At 42.5% G+C, this 19,162-nt stretch overlaps 1 protein-coding gene across 1 annotated transcript; it reads left to right on the top strand.

The window, feature by feature from the left end:
* Window positions 1–646: 646 nt before the first annotated feature.
* Window positions 647–17,224, top strand: epb41l4b (erythrocyte membrane protein band 4.1 like 4B). Its single transcript, XM_041045002.1, has 23 exons — window positions 647–1,519; window positions 3,895–3,999; window positions 4,083–4,125; window positions 4,592–4,670; window positions 4,964–5,008; window positions 6,288–6,340; window positions 6,768–6,888; window positions 7,562–7,649; window positions 7,754–7,842; window positions 8,464–8,533; window positions 8,631–8,800; window positions 9,617–9,726; window positions 10,409–10,442; window positions 10,753–10,786; window positions 10,930–11,033; window positions 13,112–13,251; window positions 14,203–14,324; window positions 14,421–14,534; window positions 14,630–14,685; window positions 14,779–14,931; window positions 15,148–15,268; window positions 15,410–15,543; window positions 16,053–17,224. Exons 1-23 carry the CDS (start codon window positions 1,238–1,240, stop codon window positions 16,114–16,116), a joined length of 2,331 nt encoding a protein of 776 aa, XP_040900936.1. The 5' UTR covers window positions 647–1,237; the 3' UTR covers window positions 16,117–17,224.
* The last annotated feature ends 1,938 nt before the right edge of the window (window positions 17,225–19,162 follow it).

The following is a 19,162-nucleotide window of genomic DNA, read 5'->3' on the forward strand; positions in this document are numbered from 1 at the left end:
ATAATTTACAACTGATTCCAGTGTTTTTAATCTCAACATATTATAAATTGACTGCTTTTAGCCAATAGAAGAATTAAGGATTTAGTATTTCTCCATCAGAATTTTATTCCTGGCAGTGTGGAGAAGGCCCTTTAGAACTTCATGTTGTGGGGAAATATTTTTCAGAAAATGCAATCTCCAAAAATCCAAGTAGTAGTAGTCAAATAAATATATGGTGGGGGTTGTTTTGGGGGACACTCTGACTCATGATCTTTGTTTTTAATCTTATCTATTTGTCAGTCATCTGTAGAGTACATTGAATTACATTAAGGTGTATAAAGGTGCAATACAATTTAAATTTGATTGAAACTTTGATAGATTATTTCAGTATTTTATTTAAGTCCTGGCCATGACCCTAATAAACAAAGTGACATAAATCATCATCATCACGCCGCGACCTCCTGGAAACCCTTTAACGACCCCTGGGGGCACCGCAGACCCTATCTTGGGAACCACTGATGATCTGCTATAATCTATATTTCCCTTAGGCAGGTGGGTCCGCGACAGACAGGTGGCGCTGGTTCACCGGCACTGATGGGTCGGCCAGTCGGGAGGAACAGAAGTTTGTTCTGCGCTGTGTTTTTACGCAGGCGCAGATCATGCTGTTTGTCCAGTTTCGCTGGTTGACTTTTACCTGTGAGGTAGACTAGTTTCGGTTCGCCGGTTGGAAATAAGAAGCAACAGCCGCCGGGGTCCGCTCCGGTCCAGAGGTGATAAGATTTCCGTCCTCCCTCTCCGGACCCGTGTGACTCAGGGGTTCCCATTGCGGAGCGTCGGACGGGATTTCTCCGGGATTTTAGAGTCGGTGCGCAACAGCGAGCAAAGCAGGAGGCAGGTGCACGGGAGAGGACAGGACAGGGGAGGAGGAGGAGGAGGGCTGCCCGTATTTCCGTGACAGAGTCCTGTCGTTCAAACCGGAGCGAATGACTGGAAATCAACTGGTTGGCGCCTCGGTCGTCGATCTGTGGTAGTTTCATTAGTATGCGGCTGGAGTCCCCACGCTGCTGCCGACCTCCAGCCTGAGGACTGATCGGCAGCCCTGAAGTCTCCGCCGTGCCTGCTGAGTGACTCCTCGCCCCGGGGAGGAGGAGGAGGAGGAGGCGGCGGCAGCAGAGGCAGGACCCCGGCTGCAGCGACTGTTGTGTGGAGCACTCTTCACGGACACAACACGGACCTCCTCGCCTTGTGGATCGGGAAGATGATGGGCTTTCTGCGCCGGACGTTCAGCCGCCGCTCACGGAGCCGCTTCCAGACAAGAGAGAGAGACGAGCGGGACGGTAAAGGGGGAGGGGGAGGAGGGGGAGCAGGAGGGGTGACCGGGAACCCCCTGCTCCTGGCCCATCAGCAGCAGGTCGTCCACGCGCCCGCCGTGGTCACGGGGGGAGCTTCGGTTCACATCGCGGCGGCCGGGACGTCGAGGACCACCATCACCTGCCGCGTCCTGCTGCTGGACGGCTCGGATGTCAATGTGGATTTGCCTGTGAGTGCGCTGAAGCCTGTCCGGTGTCCTGACAGTGGCTGTGTGTGTTTACAGTGGCCGCGGAGTGTGTAAACATGTAGCAGGACCAAGGGGTAGCCTAGATCAGTGTGTGCCAAAGTGTGGCCCGGGTACCCCGTGGGGACCACAATGTGCTTCCTGGTGGTACCCTGCAAAAACGAAAGACAGGGTTACTGCGCTTAAATTTAGTTGACAGTAAATGATCCTACTTAGCCTTGAGTCTGCGTTGTTTTCAGTTTACTTTCAACTTTTTGAAGTCAAAGCTTGAGGAAACACTACAGGACATGTGGGTTTGAATTCAGGAAAGTTAATTTTCTCATTACAATAGTTGAGAGGTTAGAGAAAAGAAAATCACTGCTTTCAACATATCAAATGTGAGGATTTTCTACTTTTCCTCCGTCTTATGTCAGTGTTGACTGAATAACTTTCAGTTTTGGACTGTTGGTGAGACAAAATGAGCAACCTGAGGATCTCATCCGGGGATCTGGGACATTGTTTTTGACATTTAAGTGAGGACATTTCAGGAGGACAAATCACTGATAGCAGCATCCCAAGTTCAAATTGACAACGTATGTCCGAAAAGTGTCCTTTTTTTTTGGAGTTTGGCACAGATTAGTTACCCTTGACCAAAGTTTCACAGCCTGTAGTATCATAGTGGCCTATATAGTATGAGTGTGTCTATGTGAGTGTGTCTCTGTCTGTACAGTGAGACATGCAGCTCCAGATGGTGGTATGATCGGCCAATTCATCACATTACTTCCCCATTCTGACTGCTGGGAAATCTAAGACATACCTGAAGCTGCCGCTCTTGTTTGCTCTTTTACATCATCCTTCTTTCACTTTCTTCTTCCTCTTCTCTCTCTCTCTCTCTCCCTCCCTCAGTCTATTCGCCTGGATCTGATCTCAAGCAATCTCCACTCTCCCCCACCCCGACTCTCCCTCCCTCCTTGTGCCATCCTCCCTCCTAATCTTCTTTTACACTCCCTCTGTGGCCTTCTCCCTTGCTCATCATCTTGCTCTTTCACACTCTGCCTCCTCATCCTCCGTCTTCTTCTCCCTTTCCCTCCTGTGCTCCATCCATCTCCCTCTGTTTCTCTCTATATTCCCCGACTCCCTGGTCTGATTTACCACTGTGGGCACTCTGTGTCACAGACGAGTGCTACGAGTGTGCGAGGGGTAGGTGGGATGATGAGCGAGTGTGTGGGCACGTGTGTGCGTAAGTGGCTTCTCGTGAAGATGTTTTCATTTGGAAAGATGCGTGTGTCACTGAAGCTGTTGCGTGCATGTGTCACCTCGCGGGCTTTCAGGGTAGGGAGTCATTCTCTGGTCCTGCAGGGAGATTGCGGCAACAGCACAAGGCCACAGCTTCTTCTAGGCGTTACGGCTCTAGCAACAAAATGACACATGGCTTGTCAAGCTTAGTCACAGGTGTGTCGGAACAAGTTTGTTCATGTCCTCTTGTTTTCCCACAGGCATTGATACAGGTGCAGTGAAGAGAGCTGAAACTCACCTATTAAAGCATATTAGCCTGTCACTTCAGGCTGAATGCAGCCAAAACAAGAGGTAGAACAGGAACAGGAAAATATTCACCTCACTGTGCGTGTGACTGCGTGAGGTCGATTTTGCCTCGTTGTTACTTGTGCATGTGCACCCATGTGACAGAGGCTATGATTTCAATCAGCCTCTCTCAACTACATGCAGCAGAGTGAGCAAGAGCGTTCTGGTGATTTTTTTTTTTTTTCTGTCCCCAATCCCTTAATACCACTGATTTCCTCACACATTCATACACTCACCAGGAAGTTTAGGCTGGTTATCAGGATCCAAAGTACAAGGCTGTCATCTTTCTACACACCCACTGTGTGTTATTTGGGTCAGACTTATGTTTGGCCTTCGTACGAGGTGACACACATCCGCTCGTAAAATGCTCAGATAAAGTTTGGGATAAAATGCTGGAAGTTGTGCTTAAGTGCAATGTCTTGTGTTCTTGGTAGAGTGTGTTAATGACAAAGGCCTGAATAAGGGCCTTTTCCCTCAGGGGCTTGTCCTTCTCTTTTGACCCAGATGCACACACACACACACACACACACACACACAGACAAACAGCCACTTTCCCATTCACTATAAGTCATTTTGCTCCTGTTATGGACACCTGGTCCTTTTCTAATTCACTTTCGTGCCTGAATTACCGGGAAATCTGTGAGCCACCTGAATGATGAAACTCATAATTCAGTCTGAAAGACTCAATTTATGCGGACAAGATAATGTTAGTACAGCAGAAGAGTGGAGGGGGAAAATAAATAAAGAAAGGATCGTGAGGCTCAGCTGAAAATAATTTACTTTTCATTCTTTTGTTGTAGAGCAAATCCAAAGGCCAGGACCTTTTTGACCAGATCATGTATCAAATAGATCTGGTTGAGACAGACTACTTTGGATTGCAGTACATGGACACAGACCAAGTTTCAGTGAGTAACAAGCTCCTTCTGTCACGGTAGAGCCAAAGCTGATATATCTCAGTCTCACCTTCTTATTCTTTTCCTTCTTTTAGCACTGGCTGGATATGTCCAAGCTTATAAAGAAACAGATCCGAGGTAAGTTCAGCTGTTTTTCTAATTAGACCGACCTGTGCAGGAAATGTGCAGAGTTCATGTGGAAGCCGGTTAAGAAGGGAGCAGGTGGCGTATCATTAGATGTTGACACGGTGATTAGCATGTGCAGTAGAAGCCATACCCTTGTTTGCTCTCCAGCCTGTAACAGGGGTAAATGATAGGGTGTGTATGTGCATGTGTGTCTGTGTTCTGTATTCACTGAGTTGTAGTTCAGTAGCTTCAAAGAAAGTGTGAAAGAAATATGAGTGAATAAAGATTTATGGCTGTGGTGACAGGGATAGATGGATTGGTTGAGGTGAAATTAATAAAATATAATAAGATTTGATTTGATTAAATTTTCTTTAAATTACTACTTCTTCTCTCTCCACCTCCTTCTCCTCCCGCCGTTCTGTCTATCACACACAGAGTCTTTATTTACTCTTTTCCCTCTTGTCTTTATTTCTTTCAGACGGGCCTCCTTACAGACTCTTCTTCAGAGTGAAATTTTATTCTTCAGAGCCAAATAACCTGCGTGAGGAATTTACAAGGTAAAACTCTCATACACACACACAAGTCAGTCACAAACACACACACAGATGAACGCACACAGTTTTCTCTGGAGCCCAGTGTAAAGGTCCAAAGGGGATGTGAGGCTAATTACTTTGCTGCTGTGGGCAGATTCAAATCAAGGCCAAACGGACAGAGACTTGTTAAAGCAAATTATATGTCAGAGATGAGGAGAAGCCTGTGATACATCAATTGATTTATGTTCTGCTTCAGGCTCTCACTCTGCTTTTGTTTTTGTTTTTTGTTCTTTTTTTTTTTTTTTGTACACCAACAGGTATCTGTTTGTGTTGCAGCTTCGGCAAGATATTCTGTCTGGCAAGTAAGTTTCTTTGTTACTGTGCACATATGTCACATGCAAAAAAAAAAAATTACAGGCATGTCAATATATACACGCAAACACACCTAGACTCACTATGGAGTTGTTTCAGCTGAGCATGTACCTGGAGAGAGGTATGCAGAAAAGTACGGCAAACAGGAGACGATTGGTTAAATTGAGTTTTGGACCAGGTGATGGTGTTAGTTGAAAAGTTCAGAGGTCGCCAAAGATGATCTCAAGCTGCCACTGGATGACCAAAGTTTCAAGGCTAAAACTAAAACAGGCAAGATAAAAATGCAGGTTTACCATCAGTTCTCTTTCCAACTATTAAAAAAAATAAACATGGTGTTTGGTAATTCAAGTCATGTCAAGTCACCAATGTTTGATTAAGATGTTTCTTAAAAGTTAAAAAAGAGAATGAATGGTGGGTAATGTGCAAAGTTAAAATCTATAAAATAACTCTTCCGTATCTACTGTAAAGGGAAATGTGACCTTGTCATGTAAGATGAAGCTGCTCAGGTAGAGTATGAGTGAATACGTGTGAAATTATTAGTTAACTATTAGTTTTTGTGAATATGTAAAGTCTACAAGTCTGTAGTTCATTCATGAAAAAGACAGTTAAAGAGTGAAGATAAACGAAAGTGCAGAATGAATGCATGGTTTTTTATGCCCAGACCAGAACCTTAAATTCACGTATATATATATATATGGACCCACTTTAACCAAAGCAGTGGGAAAACCTTCACCCTAAATTACGTGTCTCTACTCATGAGGACCAAACAAGTTCTGGTAATTCCCCCTCATTTGTGAGTACCTCCGGATCTCACAAGTAGCATTAACCTGATCTACACACACTCACCTGTGTGAGCGTACACACAAGTCACCTACACTTGAGTTTGTGGGACTTTTCTACAGTAGAGTCTGCGTCTTCCACACAAACACAAACCCACTTGCACAAACACACACTCAGACAGTGTGTTACCCCACTCTCCCTCCTCCTGGCTCTATCTGGGCCATGGATCCCCAGAGTCCAGCTCTATTATAAAGCTCAAGATCAGGAACAGCAGAGGGCTGCTTATTTTAGGAAAAGGGTTGCTCCTCTCCTCCTTGACACACACACACTCACTGTGTAGGTCATTCAGATGCTTTTATGTCTTTGTGACACATGATAACATGTACATATCACACCCTTGATAGGACAGTGTGCTTGATTCAGTAAGTGTGTGTAAACGCACTCACACTGAAAACAGCTTAACATCAGTGTCTCTTCTTCTCTCCTCAGACTGAAATGTCCGTATGATGTCTCAGTAGAGCTGGCGTCATATTGTTTACAAAGTAAGTAGACCTCACACACTCCTTTGTATTATTTGATATAATCTATTCATTTATATTCATAGTTATATTGAGATATTTTTACTGTCCCTTCTTTCACAAGACCACACTGGTAGTGTTACAGGTTTAGGCCAGTAACTACAGATAATTCATATTACTGCTGCCTGTTTTCCAAAGCATATCCAAAACATACATTTTGTTTGAAGTTACCTTTCAGGAAGCAATTGGCTTTTCATTTGGAAATCCAACTTGCAGATTTGAAACTTTCTAAACTGACACAGTCCTGCTTTAAAGACCTGCACTAACAATACACAGTGCATGTTGTAGACTTTGTAAGTTTCGTTCCGTTGTTCCCTTTAGCTTTTGTATTTCTGAATGTCTTGGTTTACATGTCTATACATGATATGTTTTTGTGTGTATCCTCATCCAGGTGAGCTGGGAGACTGCGATCCGTTGGATCACTCTCCTGAGCTGGTGTCGGAGTTTCGTTTCTCTCCCAAACAGAGCGAGGCCATGGAGGCGGACATCTTCAGCAGGTGGCTGGAGCTCAGGTGAGGCATAATATTCCTTCACATGCGTCTGCACTAGTTGCTGCGATGCTTGTGCTGTGTCAGAGCAGCTTTCTGGAGGGCTCCCAGTGGCCAGTGGTTTGATCTGAGCAGATTTCTCTTCTCATTGGATGAAACATCTGGGGCAGAAAGCAGAGCGCTGAGCAGAAAAGGAAGTCACTCTGCTGCTGCCTTTCAGTGCCAGTGTTTTCACTGACAATGGCGTCTAAATTTCAAATGTCCCTCCGTCGTCTCCTCCTCCGCCTCGGCCTCGCTCGCTCTGTGTGAAGGATTATGGAATTAATCCCTGGAGGGTCTTGATTGATTCCAGGCAGTATTTAACCCACATGTGGCCTGATTGCTCCCCTCTCCGATTAGATTACATACACATATGCTGCACTTCACCAAGCCACAGAAGGACGTAGCCACGCTGAGTTCACAGCCGTTGTTACGCACGAAACCAAGTCTGAGTCAGTGACGCAGCCAGATAGTTACTCACCGAACATTTCCCTTAGAGCTAACACCAATTACCAATAGAGGTCACGCAGCAAGTGTTGTTATTGATAGCTTTCTTTTTCAGGCCGAGCTGCCACACAGAGTGTCAGAGCTGAGGTGACGGAGGGTGTGTCATTTTTGTTGTGCCAACTCAACATGGTGTCTTATTTGAAATCTTCAGGGGAAAGAGTCCGTCTCAAGCAGAGATTGCTTTTCTCAACAAATGCAAGTGGCTGGAACTTTACGGAGTCGATATGCACTTTGTCAAGGTGTGTGAGTGTGTTTTATTATCACAGATATCACCTAGTATTTGTCAGTACATTACAAGTGTTGTATTTTTGAGAGCTAAAGGTGCGTGTGTTGCTGTCTTCAGGGCAGAGATGGGGGAGAATATGCACTGGGTCTCACTCCTACTGGTATCTTAGTGTTTGAAGGCTCCAACAAAATCGGCCTCTTCTTTTGGTAAGTATGTCACACATGTCTAATCCTGTGATTCCCAAAGTGGGTGCTGTGGCAGTGTGAGGGTGATTTAAAGACAGGCAATTTCCAACTTTTTTTTTTTTTCAACAGATTAAAAAACAATGCAACATTTACATTAACAGCATTCTTATATTTCATTTTCTAGCTCATCACACACTGTAATAAAGAAAGAAATAAACATCAGAATATTCTTAATAAAAAAACTGAAAAATTGTTGCAGCCAAAAACATGACCACGTGACAGTGGCTGTTCATAGTAAAGCGATATGCTTTCTGGCTTCTGGCTTTTCCAGGTACACAGCAGTAATTGTTTATATGAATTAGAGCTGAAATGATTAGTCAATTAACCAATCCACAGAAAAATAAAGGCGGCTGTTTTGATAGTCATTAAATTGTTTCAGTCACTTTTAAAGCAAAAATAGCAAAAAAAAAAAAAAAGCACAGAAACAACTTTTTTTTTAATTCTGGGTAATTAATACACTCATATTAATTCACTTTATTTATGTTAGTTCATATATGTGTACATGTATGTTTGTTGTTGTCGGACTTGGTGGTGGAGTACCATAAAAATTAAAAGCTTGGTGTGTGTCTGTGTGTTATTTAGGCCCAAAATCACTCGGCTGGACTTTAAAAAGAGTCGACTCACGCTGGTTGTGGTGGAAGACGATGATCAGGTTTGTGTCCTGCCACAAACACATTCTTATTCACGAATATCCCCAGGCACTCAGCTGCTATTTGCTTTTTAATTTTGATTTTTTTTTTTTGTTGCAGGGTCGGGAGCAGGAGCATACGTTTGTGTTCCAGCTGGCCAGCTCCAAGAGCTGCAAACACCTGTGGAAGTGCGCCGTGGAGAGCCATGCCTTCTTCCGGCTACGACAGCCAGCCACAGGCAAAGCCAGTCGCAGTGACTTCACCCGACTCGGGTCCCGCTTCAGATTCAGGTGGAGCACGGAGAGCGGCTCTTTACTAACTGCACATTTTATGCTGAAACTGAACTGAAAAAGGAGAATACAAGTTGGCTCACTCAGGGAGTTGTGGCCAGCACTGGTGCCAGCATATGGGGAATAGTGTGTCACATAAAACAGAGCCTTTGTATCTATGGTTACAGTGTATCTATGGTTACATGGATCTGTTCCTATGGCGACTGAGATATTCCCTTCATATTGTTTGTTTTCTTCTGACTATTATCAGATATGGTCAAAGCAAATTCTCACACTTGAAGGGCACTTCCTGTCATCTGCTGGAGCATCTAAACAAAACAATGTGAAGTCTGTTTTACAGTAGAGTCAGTGACTTTCAAGTTACAGGAGGCGGAAGTAAAAACAGGAACACCTGTACAGTGTGTACAGTGTAATCCAGAATGCTAAACATATCAATGTCACCTATCAAGAACTTAGAAGAAATTAAGAAATTAATTTCATAACGCAGACAAATGAGCAATTGAAAATACGTAAGAAAAATATATTTTAAGAGTGAAAACTATGAAATTTCACGACAGTTAAACGATGCAAAGCATTTTTTTTAATATATATATTTTCCATGTGTTTTCCCATTTAACCCCCCAAACTTAGAAGAATGATTTAGTCTCAGCACAGTTTTCCTGACAGTGCCACAATAACAACAGTCTACATTTTAAAACTATTAAAAGAGGATATTTCTTTACATCTTTAAAGTGAGTATAAATTCTTTTATATTTAATTCGCCAGTATTCTCGCTGTATTGTAAAAACTTCTGTACTTTTTATGTTTTTGCCTCAGTGGTAAGACAGAGTATCAGGCCACTCACGGAGGCAGAGTGAGGAGAGCCAGCACGTTCGAGAGAAGGCCGAGCAAGCGATACCCCTCCCGCACACAGTCTCTGGGTAAAGGTTGGTCTTATCAGCACATAGAAAACGTTGATGACTAACAGCACCTGCTTTGTCCTTTATGTGCTCGCACGTGTTATCATAAAGGTCACATACTGTTTTAATTCAGTGTATTTTAGATGACTTATATTTTCTGCTGTGTAGAATTACTGTTGAACACTGACTTCATAGATAGGGTAAAGCTGCAGCCTGTAAAGGCATCAGCCCTTCCAGAGGTTTTTCCTCTAAAAATGTCTAAAATTAAACAGTAATTCAACAGATTAAAAATACTAAAGAAGGCTCTTGAAATTTCCAGGTTGTTAGACTTGAGTGTCACGTTTCTGCTTTGTCAAAAGCACATGCTGTACTCTTCAGTCCTCCATAATTCCCACCTTCTGTCAGCCACAGTAGCCTCACAGGCATACATACATACATAAATAATAAAGTGCAGACAGTATTTACTTTAAGACTGTCAGTGTCCCTGTCCGAAGCCTTTTATTTATTAGATTTATAAGAGCCATTCAGGCCTGGAATATAAAAATGAATGAAGATGCAAGTGAAGGTAATAGCTGAGCATGAGCAATGAAAAATCCGACTTACACGACATAACCCCTGTGAAAAAGTACAAATACATGAAGTTAGCTTACAAGTGCTTCTTTTCATTTTTCTGTTTTCTTTGCTAACTGACATCTTGTCTCTCTGTCAGTTGCCATTTCTCCTGCCAAGCCTCCACATATCAGGTAAAACACACACACAAAAACGCCCACAAACATAATACTCACATGCTCATTCATGTTACTGCTATTGCGAGGACATTCAATTTATGTCATTCATTCCTTATCCCCTAACCTTGACCTTAATCCACATAACAGCTTGGATAATCTTAAAAACACTGCTAAAACACGCTAAAACACTAAAATAGACCTTTGTAAAAGAGAACTAAAATGTCCTCACTTTGTAAGTTTTTACACAACTGCTACAAAAAGAAATGAATGTATTCAGTCAGTTTGCTAATCTGTTGTTAACGATTGCTGTCGTTCATTTTCCTAGCTCTCACGCCAGCCCTGATCCCAGCCTACATCCAGTGAGTGACCTCAGATAACCCACTTTCATACAAACACACAGACACACATGCAGCAGCCGCTGATCTGGCTTCGGCTTTGTGACAACATTTAATTTCAGCGTCTCTTCAATCCCTCTCCTCCCCTCCCCTCCCCTCCCCTCCAGTACCAGCACAACATTCCTATTGGTCACGAGCCGTGGCACGCGCCCCACCCCGCTCGCACACCCCCAGTTTACCTACAGCCATCCGGACACACGGCACCACACAGGTAAGACGACTGACCACACGCAGAGGAGAGAAAGGTTTAGAGACAGTCGTGGACGTGATTGTGAAATTGCTCCAGGGCGATGCGTCTTAGTGAGTCTTTGTTCACAAATTGACTGGAGGGAAAGTTTTCTACTTTTTAGACAAAGTCACTCATCTCACACTCTCTGTTTGGTGCTCCACATTGTCTGTGTTTCGTCACACTCCACGTCACTCATACATCTCATATGCTTGTTTGTCTGTCTGTGTGTCCTGTTTACCTCCATGATCGTGTGTGTGTGTGTGTGTTTGTGTGTGATCTCCATATCCTTGTCATGTTCAGGCCTTCTGTCGAGGCTGCCAGTCCTGTGTCCAGTCATCCTCCCATCCCGGAGCACACCTGCAGCAACCTCCGAGGATCCCACAGTATGGTTTACAGGGACAAAGTCATGACCGCACTTTGACCTCTGTTTGTCCTGGGAATCTGTTCCAGACCCAGACTCTTAAAACTAAAGCTTACTCAGAACTGGTGCCCCAAAGAGAGAAGCCCTGTCGATGGACTCCAGAAAAAGCTGTCCCCCATCACCATCATCACTTCTGTCGTCATATGTGTGTCACATTTTCTCCTCTTTAAAACAAGGACAAAGGACCTTATCAAACAGACTAGAGGTTTTCAAACTGTGAGGTAAAGGATGAGACACGAGGCAGAGATACAGCGTGAGGTGAAAGGGACAAGTGCGTGCCGGTGTTCTGAAAACAACGGGAAGCTATTTATCTCAATTTGACTCGGTTATCAACACGGAGCAGTGGTTGTGACCCACAGTTCGTGGAGGCAGTTAAGCTACTTTAAAAACACAGTTTCTGCAACATGCGCCAAAAATCTTACTCGTTCTCTGGGTCATAACTCAGTGTCAAACCCTAACCCTTTAATGTTGCCAGTTTGCCAAAATGTAAACAAATATAGGCACAAATAAACATCGCTCAAGTTGTAGCTGACAGCTAACTCACTGGGTTGATGATAACATTATACTTCCTGTTTTCAGGCCCCAGAACTACTCAAATTGTTCCAAAAGTTAGAGCATAATTATCCCCCAAGTTGAAATAAGATCGAGACTAATATTAATATTAATGTCTTTCATGTTGCACTATTTTGTTTTTTGTTTTTTCATTATGGCACAGTATGTCTCAACATATTCCACAAGCACTCTCTCCGCTATTCATTCACATACAAATATACAGAGTCATGCTATTAAAACTTCTGATATAGACTAAAAGACAGCACTAGGTTTTAAAAACTTCGTGCCTTGTTTTGCTTGTGGACATTTTCGTGTAATCATGGTTTGTGTTTCAATCCCTCAATATGTTTACTGTAAGATCTTAAATCTGCCTGGAAGATTACATTTCTCTTCATGCCTTAGAAATATGACATCTTATTTATCCGAATTGCTTTAGTTAGAGTGAAATATAGTGATGTGAGTGTTAAATGAGGTAATTCTCAACAGGTGGAAGGGGTCCAGTTAAGCACATACTGTATGCTGGTTTAGGGATTAAGCTTCTTAATATATAGTTTGTAGTTCAGTGTGAAATAGAAACATGAACTAGAATCCTGTATTGTTGTGTTTGTGCTTTCAAAGTGAGGTTGTTGAATGAACTTTAATTTTGTATCACGTTATGGATTAACTGAATCAACCAACTGTTTACAGAAAATGTGGCCAAGGTGTTGCTGTGTTGCTCGTGTGTCGCCTTTTACTCTGTGACGTTTACTCAAATCACGTAATGCCTCTAGGGATGTCTCTTTATTGCTTTTCAAATAAACAAATGTTTATAATTGCAAAAATTCATAATCTTTCAAAGATCTGTCCATTGTTTTATAACTTAAGCCCACTTGTAAAAGTCATACACTGTCTTTTTCATCATCTGCAGTGGGATGATTTTTATAGACGAATATTCTTTAAAAACTTGAGTCACAAAGTTGGAGTGATTATAAGTTAGATATTAATGATTTATTTGGAATATTACAGTTGGCAGAAAAAGGGATTTTGCAGTTTGAGTGGCATTTTGCTTGAAGGGGGGGGAGTTGTCTTGATTACATGTCTTGTTCAGTTTCCCCCTGAGTGGTCCTGCTTCAGACCATCAGTTCAGCGTTGAGGAGAATGAGACTTCGTATTCTGGCAAAATCCACCACCATCACCGACGCCACACACACAGCCAGGACACGCTCTGCCACACACACACCAAGAACAGTGAGTACTGAGGAGCTGTCCAAACAGTGTCTGTCTGCAAATCTGTCATATGTCTAGATTGTGCGCTGATGCTCTTTTTCACATTCAGAGCTGTGTATTGGTCAGCACCACCCTGTGTTTTGGTTAAGGGTGAGCTCATCCAAATCACAAACAAGTCATAATTTCTCACTTGAAGGACAGAGTCACATTTTTCAACTCGTGTGCCCATGGTTTGGGCACCCTCTGCCACAAGGTTTTGCTTGCTGTAATCTTTCCTTCTGGCCATTAAAATGTCCCCTTCCCAGTGAAATTACAGTGTAAGTGTTGGGGGACAAAAACCCACAGACAGGAGAGATGATTACAGCAAGCAAAACCCGTTTCAGTGTTAACATGGACACCAGAGTGTTGTCTTAAGATAGATTTGAAAAAAAAAATGTGAGCCTCTTCTTAATCCTTTATCCTTCAGTGGCATCTAGCCATGCAGACAGTTCAGGTTTTATTTGGACATTAGTTTGAAACATCCACTGCTCTGACTTCTGCCATCAATCCAATACAGAAGAGATGAATTTAATTTAGTGAAACACTGTGGTGGTGGCAGAAATCCCAGTGTCGGATATGGCCAGATACCACAAGAGCACAGTGGAGAAAATACGTTTTTGTGATCTGGGTGAACTGACTATTTGTTTTTAGCACATTTTCAAGTGTTCTTTCTGTCTTTCTTTTACAGTTTTAATTGGTTTTGTTTATGTTCGAAAGCAATGCGGAGGAAAAAAATATAAAGCTTGACTACAATAAACCATTTAGATACTTACTTTACCATCCCTCCCACATCAAACCCACCCCCGGCTTAACAGCTCACATCTAAACAACACAATGAGTCTAAAGAACCAGAGTTGCCTATAAAATAGCATGTCTTTACAATAACAAATCTGGCCTGTGGTGCATTTTCTTGTTTAACTTTTTGTGTATTAGAACGTCGAGCTCCTCCTTGCCCAGCAGATGAGTTGGACATCTCTCAGTCTCTGCTCAAAGCTCTGGAGTCAGACAGCGATTCTCCTCCTTGGCCCTCGCTGCACGTTAACATGGACAACAAGGTCAGACACATTTCCGACACACCGCTGCCCCATACTGCTTGCGTAAAGACATGTTGGCCAGGTCTTCTTACCTTTTTCCTTGTTCCCCCCTGGCAGGGAGAGGAGAAGCAGCTGTCTGAAAAGTCTCTGCACCCTCCTGCCTCCCCGGCCATGCTCCCAGACCACCTTAAATGTAACATCCTCAAAGCCCAGATGGAGGCAGCTTTCAGAGTGAGTTGATCAGTCCCTGTGTATTGTGCTGGGTATCAAACAGCGCTGCAGGCTAGAGGCTAACTATTTGCATCCTTCTCTCCATCAATATGAAGAAGGAACCTCCAACAACGCCCAGGGGAAAGAATTCAAATGAGACTCTCAATGACAGGCCAGTGTTCTCACACTATCTTCACACACTTACACGTATTCCCATACATGTGCATTTAAAACTAACTCTCTGTGTTATAACTCTGGTCTTCAGGTATCAGAGCTCATCCCAAGACTCAGCTGCGTCCAGTCTGACTGCAGACAAGACGCCCAATCGGCAAGACCGCAACCCAACGCCAGAGAGGCTGCAGCCCAAAGCCAACCCAAGCACCAACCGCAGGAAACGACTGGTCAGACAGTTCAGCTTGTGAGTACACGTCACCTTTGATTACTGTTGAAGGGCAGAACTCCCAAGCAGCACTTGAGCTCCTGTGAGTGGGAAATTGCACTCCTGAAATGAATGCTCCACAGAGTACTTGAAGCAAAAGCAATGCTATCTCCGCGCTCTGAAAATTACATTTTGTTCAGAATAGTCTGCAGGTCATGGAAGTCATTCAGTCTCTCTCAATTTATTGCTCATCAGTAACCACGAAGATGAAGATAATCTCCCAGAAGCACTTGCAGCCATCTCCTCCCAGAGTGCGGGAAAGTCAGGCTCTAGCAGCTCACTGGACAAACAGATACAGCCCTCCATATACCCACAGGTAATACACTCTCACACACACATGCATGTTTGTTTAGTGCACTGCACTCTAGTAATGGAGGGATTAATTCAGTCACTCAGTAATATCTGTAATTAAACAGAGGAATGTATTTTTGTGCATATATATTGATGTGTATTCCAGGTGGATAATATGCCAGCACTGGAGCTGGGTAGTCCATGCTGTCCCTCTCCTTCACCTTCTCCCCACCTTTCCCCTTCCTACTACCGTAGCTCCATTCCTCACCTGGTCCCTTACCTTGCTGCCCATAATGAAAGGTAACACACCTCTACTTTACTCTAGTCTACTCCATACAGGTCATACTTCTGCTTAACTGTATTACACATTGTCGCATGACTCACAAGAACAAGAAATATTCTCTCAAATTAGAAGAAATTATTTTGGAAGAATCATTGGTTTAGAAGAAGAAAGGCATAGGAGACCTAAAATGCTGGACAGTAATGGCACTATTGCTTTGTGCATTTGCTTCTAAATGTATTGTTTTTTCATTATTTTTAGACATTTTAGTCTTGGAAACTCATACCAGTTTCTTCATGTTAACTGGATTTAGATATAAGTGCTGCCTTACTACAGATACTACTTATTCGGTCAAAATTGAGTTAAGCTGAGAATCTGACTTTCTAACATCTGTTTTACGGATCATCTTGACATGATCTCTCTTGCTAAATTTATTTTATTCTCAATGAGACTAGCTGGTTACATAAAGGAAGCTGAATCTTAAAACTTTTTTATAATGTGAGTTTTGTTTGCTTGTGTGTGTCTGTAGCGGAGAGGAAACGAGATTGGACAGAGAGAAGATACTAAGGGCCCTCCTGATGACAGAGCTTTGAGACCTTGACCCTTGACCCCTGTGACAGACGATGCAAAACAGGCGTTAACTGGATGTGTAAGAAGAGGTCCCAAAGTCGTTGGCTGCAATCAACATTTGTATATTTGCATAATACATTCAGCAGTTATAAATATATATTTGCATAAAGGCAATTGTTATATTTGCTTAATTGTTATTTTAGAAGGATGGCTCTTTATATTCATCCAACTGAAACTGTATACTGAAACTGTATAAACTATAAGTGAGACAGAGTCAAATCAAATGGACTCACTATTTACCTGACTCACACACACACACACACACACAAAACAGACAAGCTACAGATGTGACTGGTGCTGCCTGCATGATAAATACGTTACAAGATGAAATGTTCATCTGATTTGCTTTGGAGTTATGTTCAGGTTTATGTGATTTCATCATCACTGTGTCCATGTTGATGCCTAAACTGTGTTTCAGACAGCGACTGTTGAAGCATCCAACCCTACACTTTAAAAAAAAAAAAAAAAGCACTTCTGAAGTGAAAAGTTACTTCACTTTCAAGTCAGTTTGTTCAAAATGTAAATAGACATTTAATATGCTGATACTGTAACAGAGCAGGCGTTGTAAATGCTTACTTCCTTCTTGTATCTATTCTGATGTCGGACATCCACTTTGACATGCCAAAACATTCGCAGCATTTGAGGTTTAAGAAACTTCTCAAACAGAGTGAATTGAAAGTGAATTAAGACTGTGTGGGAGATGTTGAGACTGGACTGCAGTCTCAGTCTGTCCACTAGAAGGAGACAAATCTGCAGTCACTGCTCCTGTAGCAGCTGAAAACAGATCCTGTATTACAGGTTGTCATGAGGAACAGATCTTGAGTCTGGATCTTTCTTTCTTTCGTTCTTTTTTTTCACATGCAGTTTGAGTTTTCACCAGAGGTCACACGCAAAACTGGTCTCAGAAATCATTTTCTTGGAAATTAGGTATTAGGGAGCGTGACACTGCTGCTCAACAACTTTCTTTCTGCCTTTCTTTTGTCACAACCACAACTGAGGCAGCATATGATCTGATCTGGTGCTGCATTGTATGTGCCGACTGAGTTGTTCCTGCCCTCTGTTGGATCTTAATAAAGGCCACATCATAAGTTTGAGAACTCTGTAGCAGCATCTTTGGTCTCTCTACTGACATGGGAATGTGGATCAGCCTCGCCCTGCCTGTGTGCTAAGTGTGTATGCAAGCCTCACCCACCCTGTGAGGGAATGTTGTTATAAAGAATATAACTGATTTATCTGCCTCCACACACCTGTTAGTTATGGTATGATGAGTCAGCCTATAATTGCGCCTCAGTTCTTTCCTTCAGCGAACCACTTAACGCTAGATAATTCATCTTCAAGTCAAGGTGCAGCAGGCAGGCTCTGGTATGAGTAAAGGAATGTGCTGCAAATGTTCACATGAATGTGGATTTTGACAGAATACTTAAGTAGACAAGAGAATAAATAACATCACATCCTGCTTTAGATGTTTGTATTACTGGAGTTGGAACGTCATTCAATATAATTCACCCAAATTTCTCAACTCAAGCCTCAATCTTAAAATGTTAATGGAACAATCATTTTTTACACTGACCACATCACACATCAGGAGTGTAACAGGCAGAATGATCTATGATGTATGAACAGTGCAAATAATTAATCTCCTTTCTCAGTTTTTGAACCAAAACCTACTAAATGAACATTTATAATCAATAATTAGCACTTCACACAGAAAGAAATTTAATTATGAAACAATAATAAATCACACTGCTTTTTTCCCACCACAATAGATGACATACAGTGGGTACGGAAAGTATTCAGACCCCCTTTAATTTTTCACTCTTTGTTATATTGCAGCCATTTGCTAAAATCATTTAAGTTCATTGTTTTATTTTTTCCTCATTAATGTACACACAGCGCCCCATATTGACAGAGAAACACGAAATTGTTGAAATTTTTGCAGATTAAAAAAGAAAAACTGAAATATCACACGGCCATAAGTATTCAGACACTTTGCTGTGACCGTCATATATTTAACTCAGGTGCTGTCCATTTCTTCTGATCATCCTTGAGATGGTTCTACACCTTCATTGGAGTCCAGCTGTGTTTGATTATACTGATTGGACTTGATTAGGAAGGCCACACACCTGTCTATATAAGACCTCACAGCTCACAGTGCATGTCAGAGCAAATGAGAATCATGAGGTGGAAGAAAGTGTCTGAAGAGCTCAGAGACAGAATTGTGGCAAGGCACAGATCTGGCCAAGGTTACAAAAAAAATTCTGCTGCACTTTAGGTTCTTAAGAGCACAGTGGCCTCCATAATCCTTAAATGGAAGACATTTTGGACGACCAGAATCCTTCCTAAAGCTGGCTGTCCGGCCAAACTGAGCAATCGGGGGAGAAGAGCCTTGGTGAAAGAGGTACAGAAGAACCCAAAGACCACTGTGGCTGAGCTCCAGAGATGCAGTGGAGAGATTTGGGAGAAAGTTCTAGAAAGTCAACCATCATTCCAGCCCTCCACCAGCCGGGGCTTTATGGCAGAGTGGCCCGAAGGAAGGTGTGAAAAACTTGTTGCATCAGTCCCAAAAAGACTCATGGCTGTATTAGCTCAAAAGGGTGCTTCTACTAAATACTGAGCGAAGTGTCTGAATACTTATGGCCATGTGATATTTCAGTTTTTCTTTTTTAATAAATCTGCAAATATTTCAACAATTTCGTAATTCTCTGTCAATATGGGGTGCTGTGTGTACATTGATGAGGAAAAAAATGAACTTAAATGATTTTAGCGAATGGCTGCAATATAACTAAGAGTGAAAAATTTAAGGGGGTCTGAATACTTTCCATACCCACTGTATATTTCCCAGTAAACTCAGCCAATAAAGTGGTAAAAGTTAAGGACTAAAGAAAAAAAAGTATTTTGGGCTTTGTTGCGTGGATACTAATGGTGTTGCTATGCTGGTTTAGACCGTGTGTTTTTTTTGTGAGTGGGAGAATGAGTGAGTGTTTAAAGGGATCAAGCTGGGTGGGGTGC

Source organism: Toxotes jaculatrix, chromosome 8, assembly GCF_017976425.1.
Source record: "Toxotes jaculatrix isolate fToxJac2 chromosome 8, fToxJac2.pri, whole genome shotgun sequence".
NCBI classification, from domain to species: Eukaryota; Metazoa; Chordata; class Actinopteri; family Toxotidae; genus Toxotes; species Toxotes jaculatrix.

What these genes read in the sequence shown, in the direction of transcription:
- epb41l4b (XM_041045002.1), top strand. Translation starts at nt 1,238, where the DNA reads ATGATGGGCTTTCTGCGCCGGACGTTCAGCCGCCGCTCACGGAGCCGC. An exon ending in GCCAAGCCTCCACATATCAG is followed by an intron (nt 10,443 to 10,752) that starts GTAAAACACACA and finishes TCATTTTCCTAG; the next exon opens with CTCTCACGCCAGCCCTGATC. An exon ending in GGACACACGGCACCACACAG is followed by an intron (nt 11,034 to 13,111) that starts GTAAGACGACTG and finishes TGTCTTGTTCAG; the next exon opens with TTTCCCCCTGAGTGGTCCTG.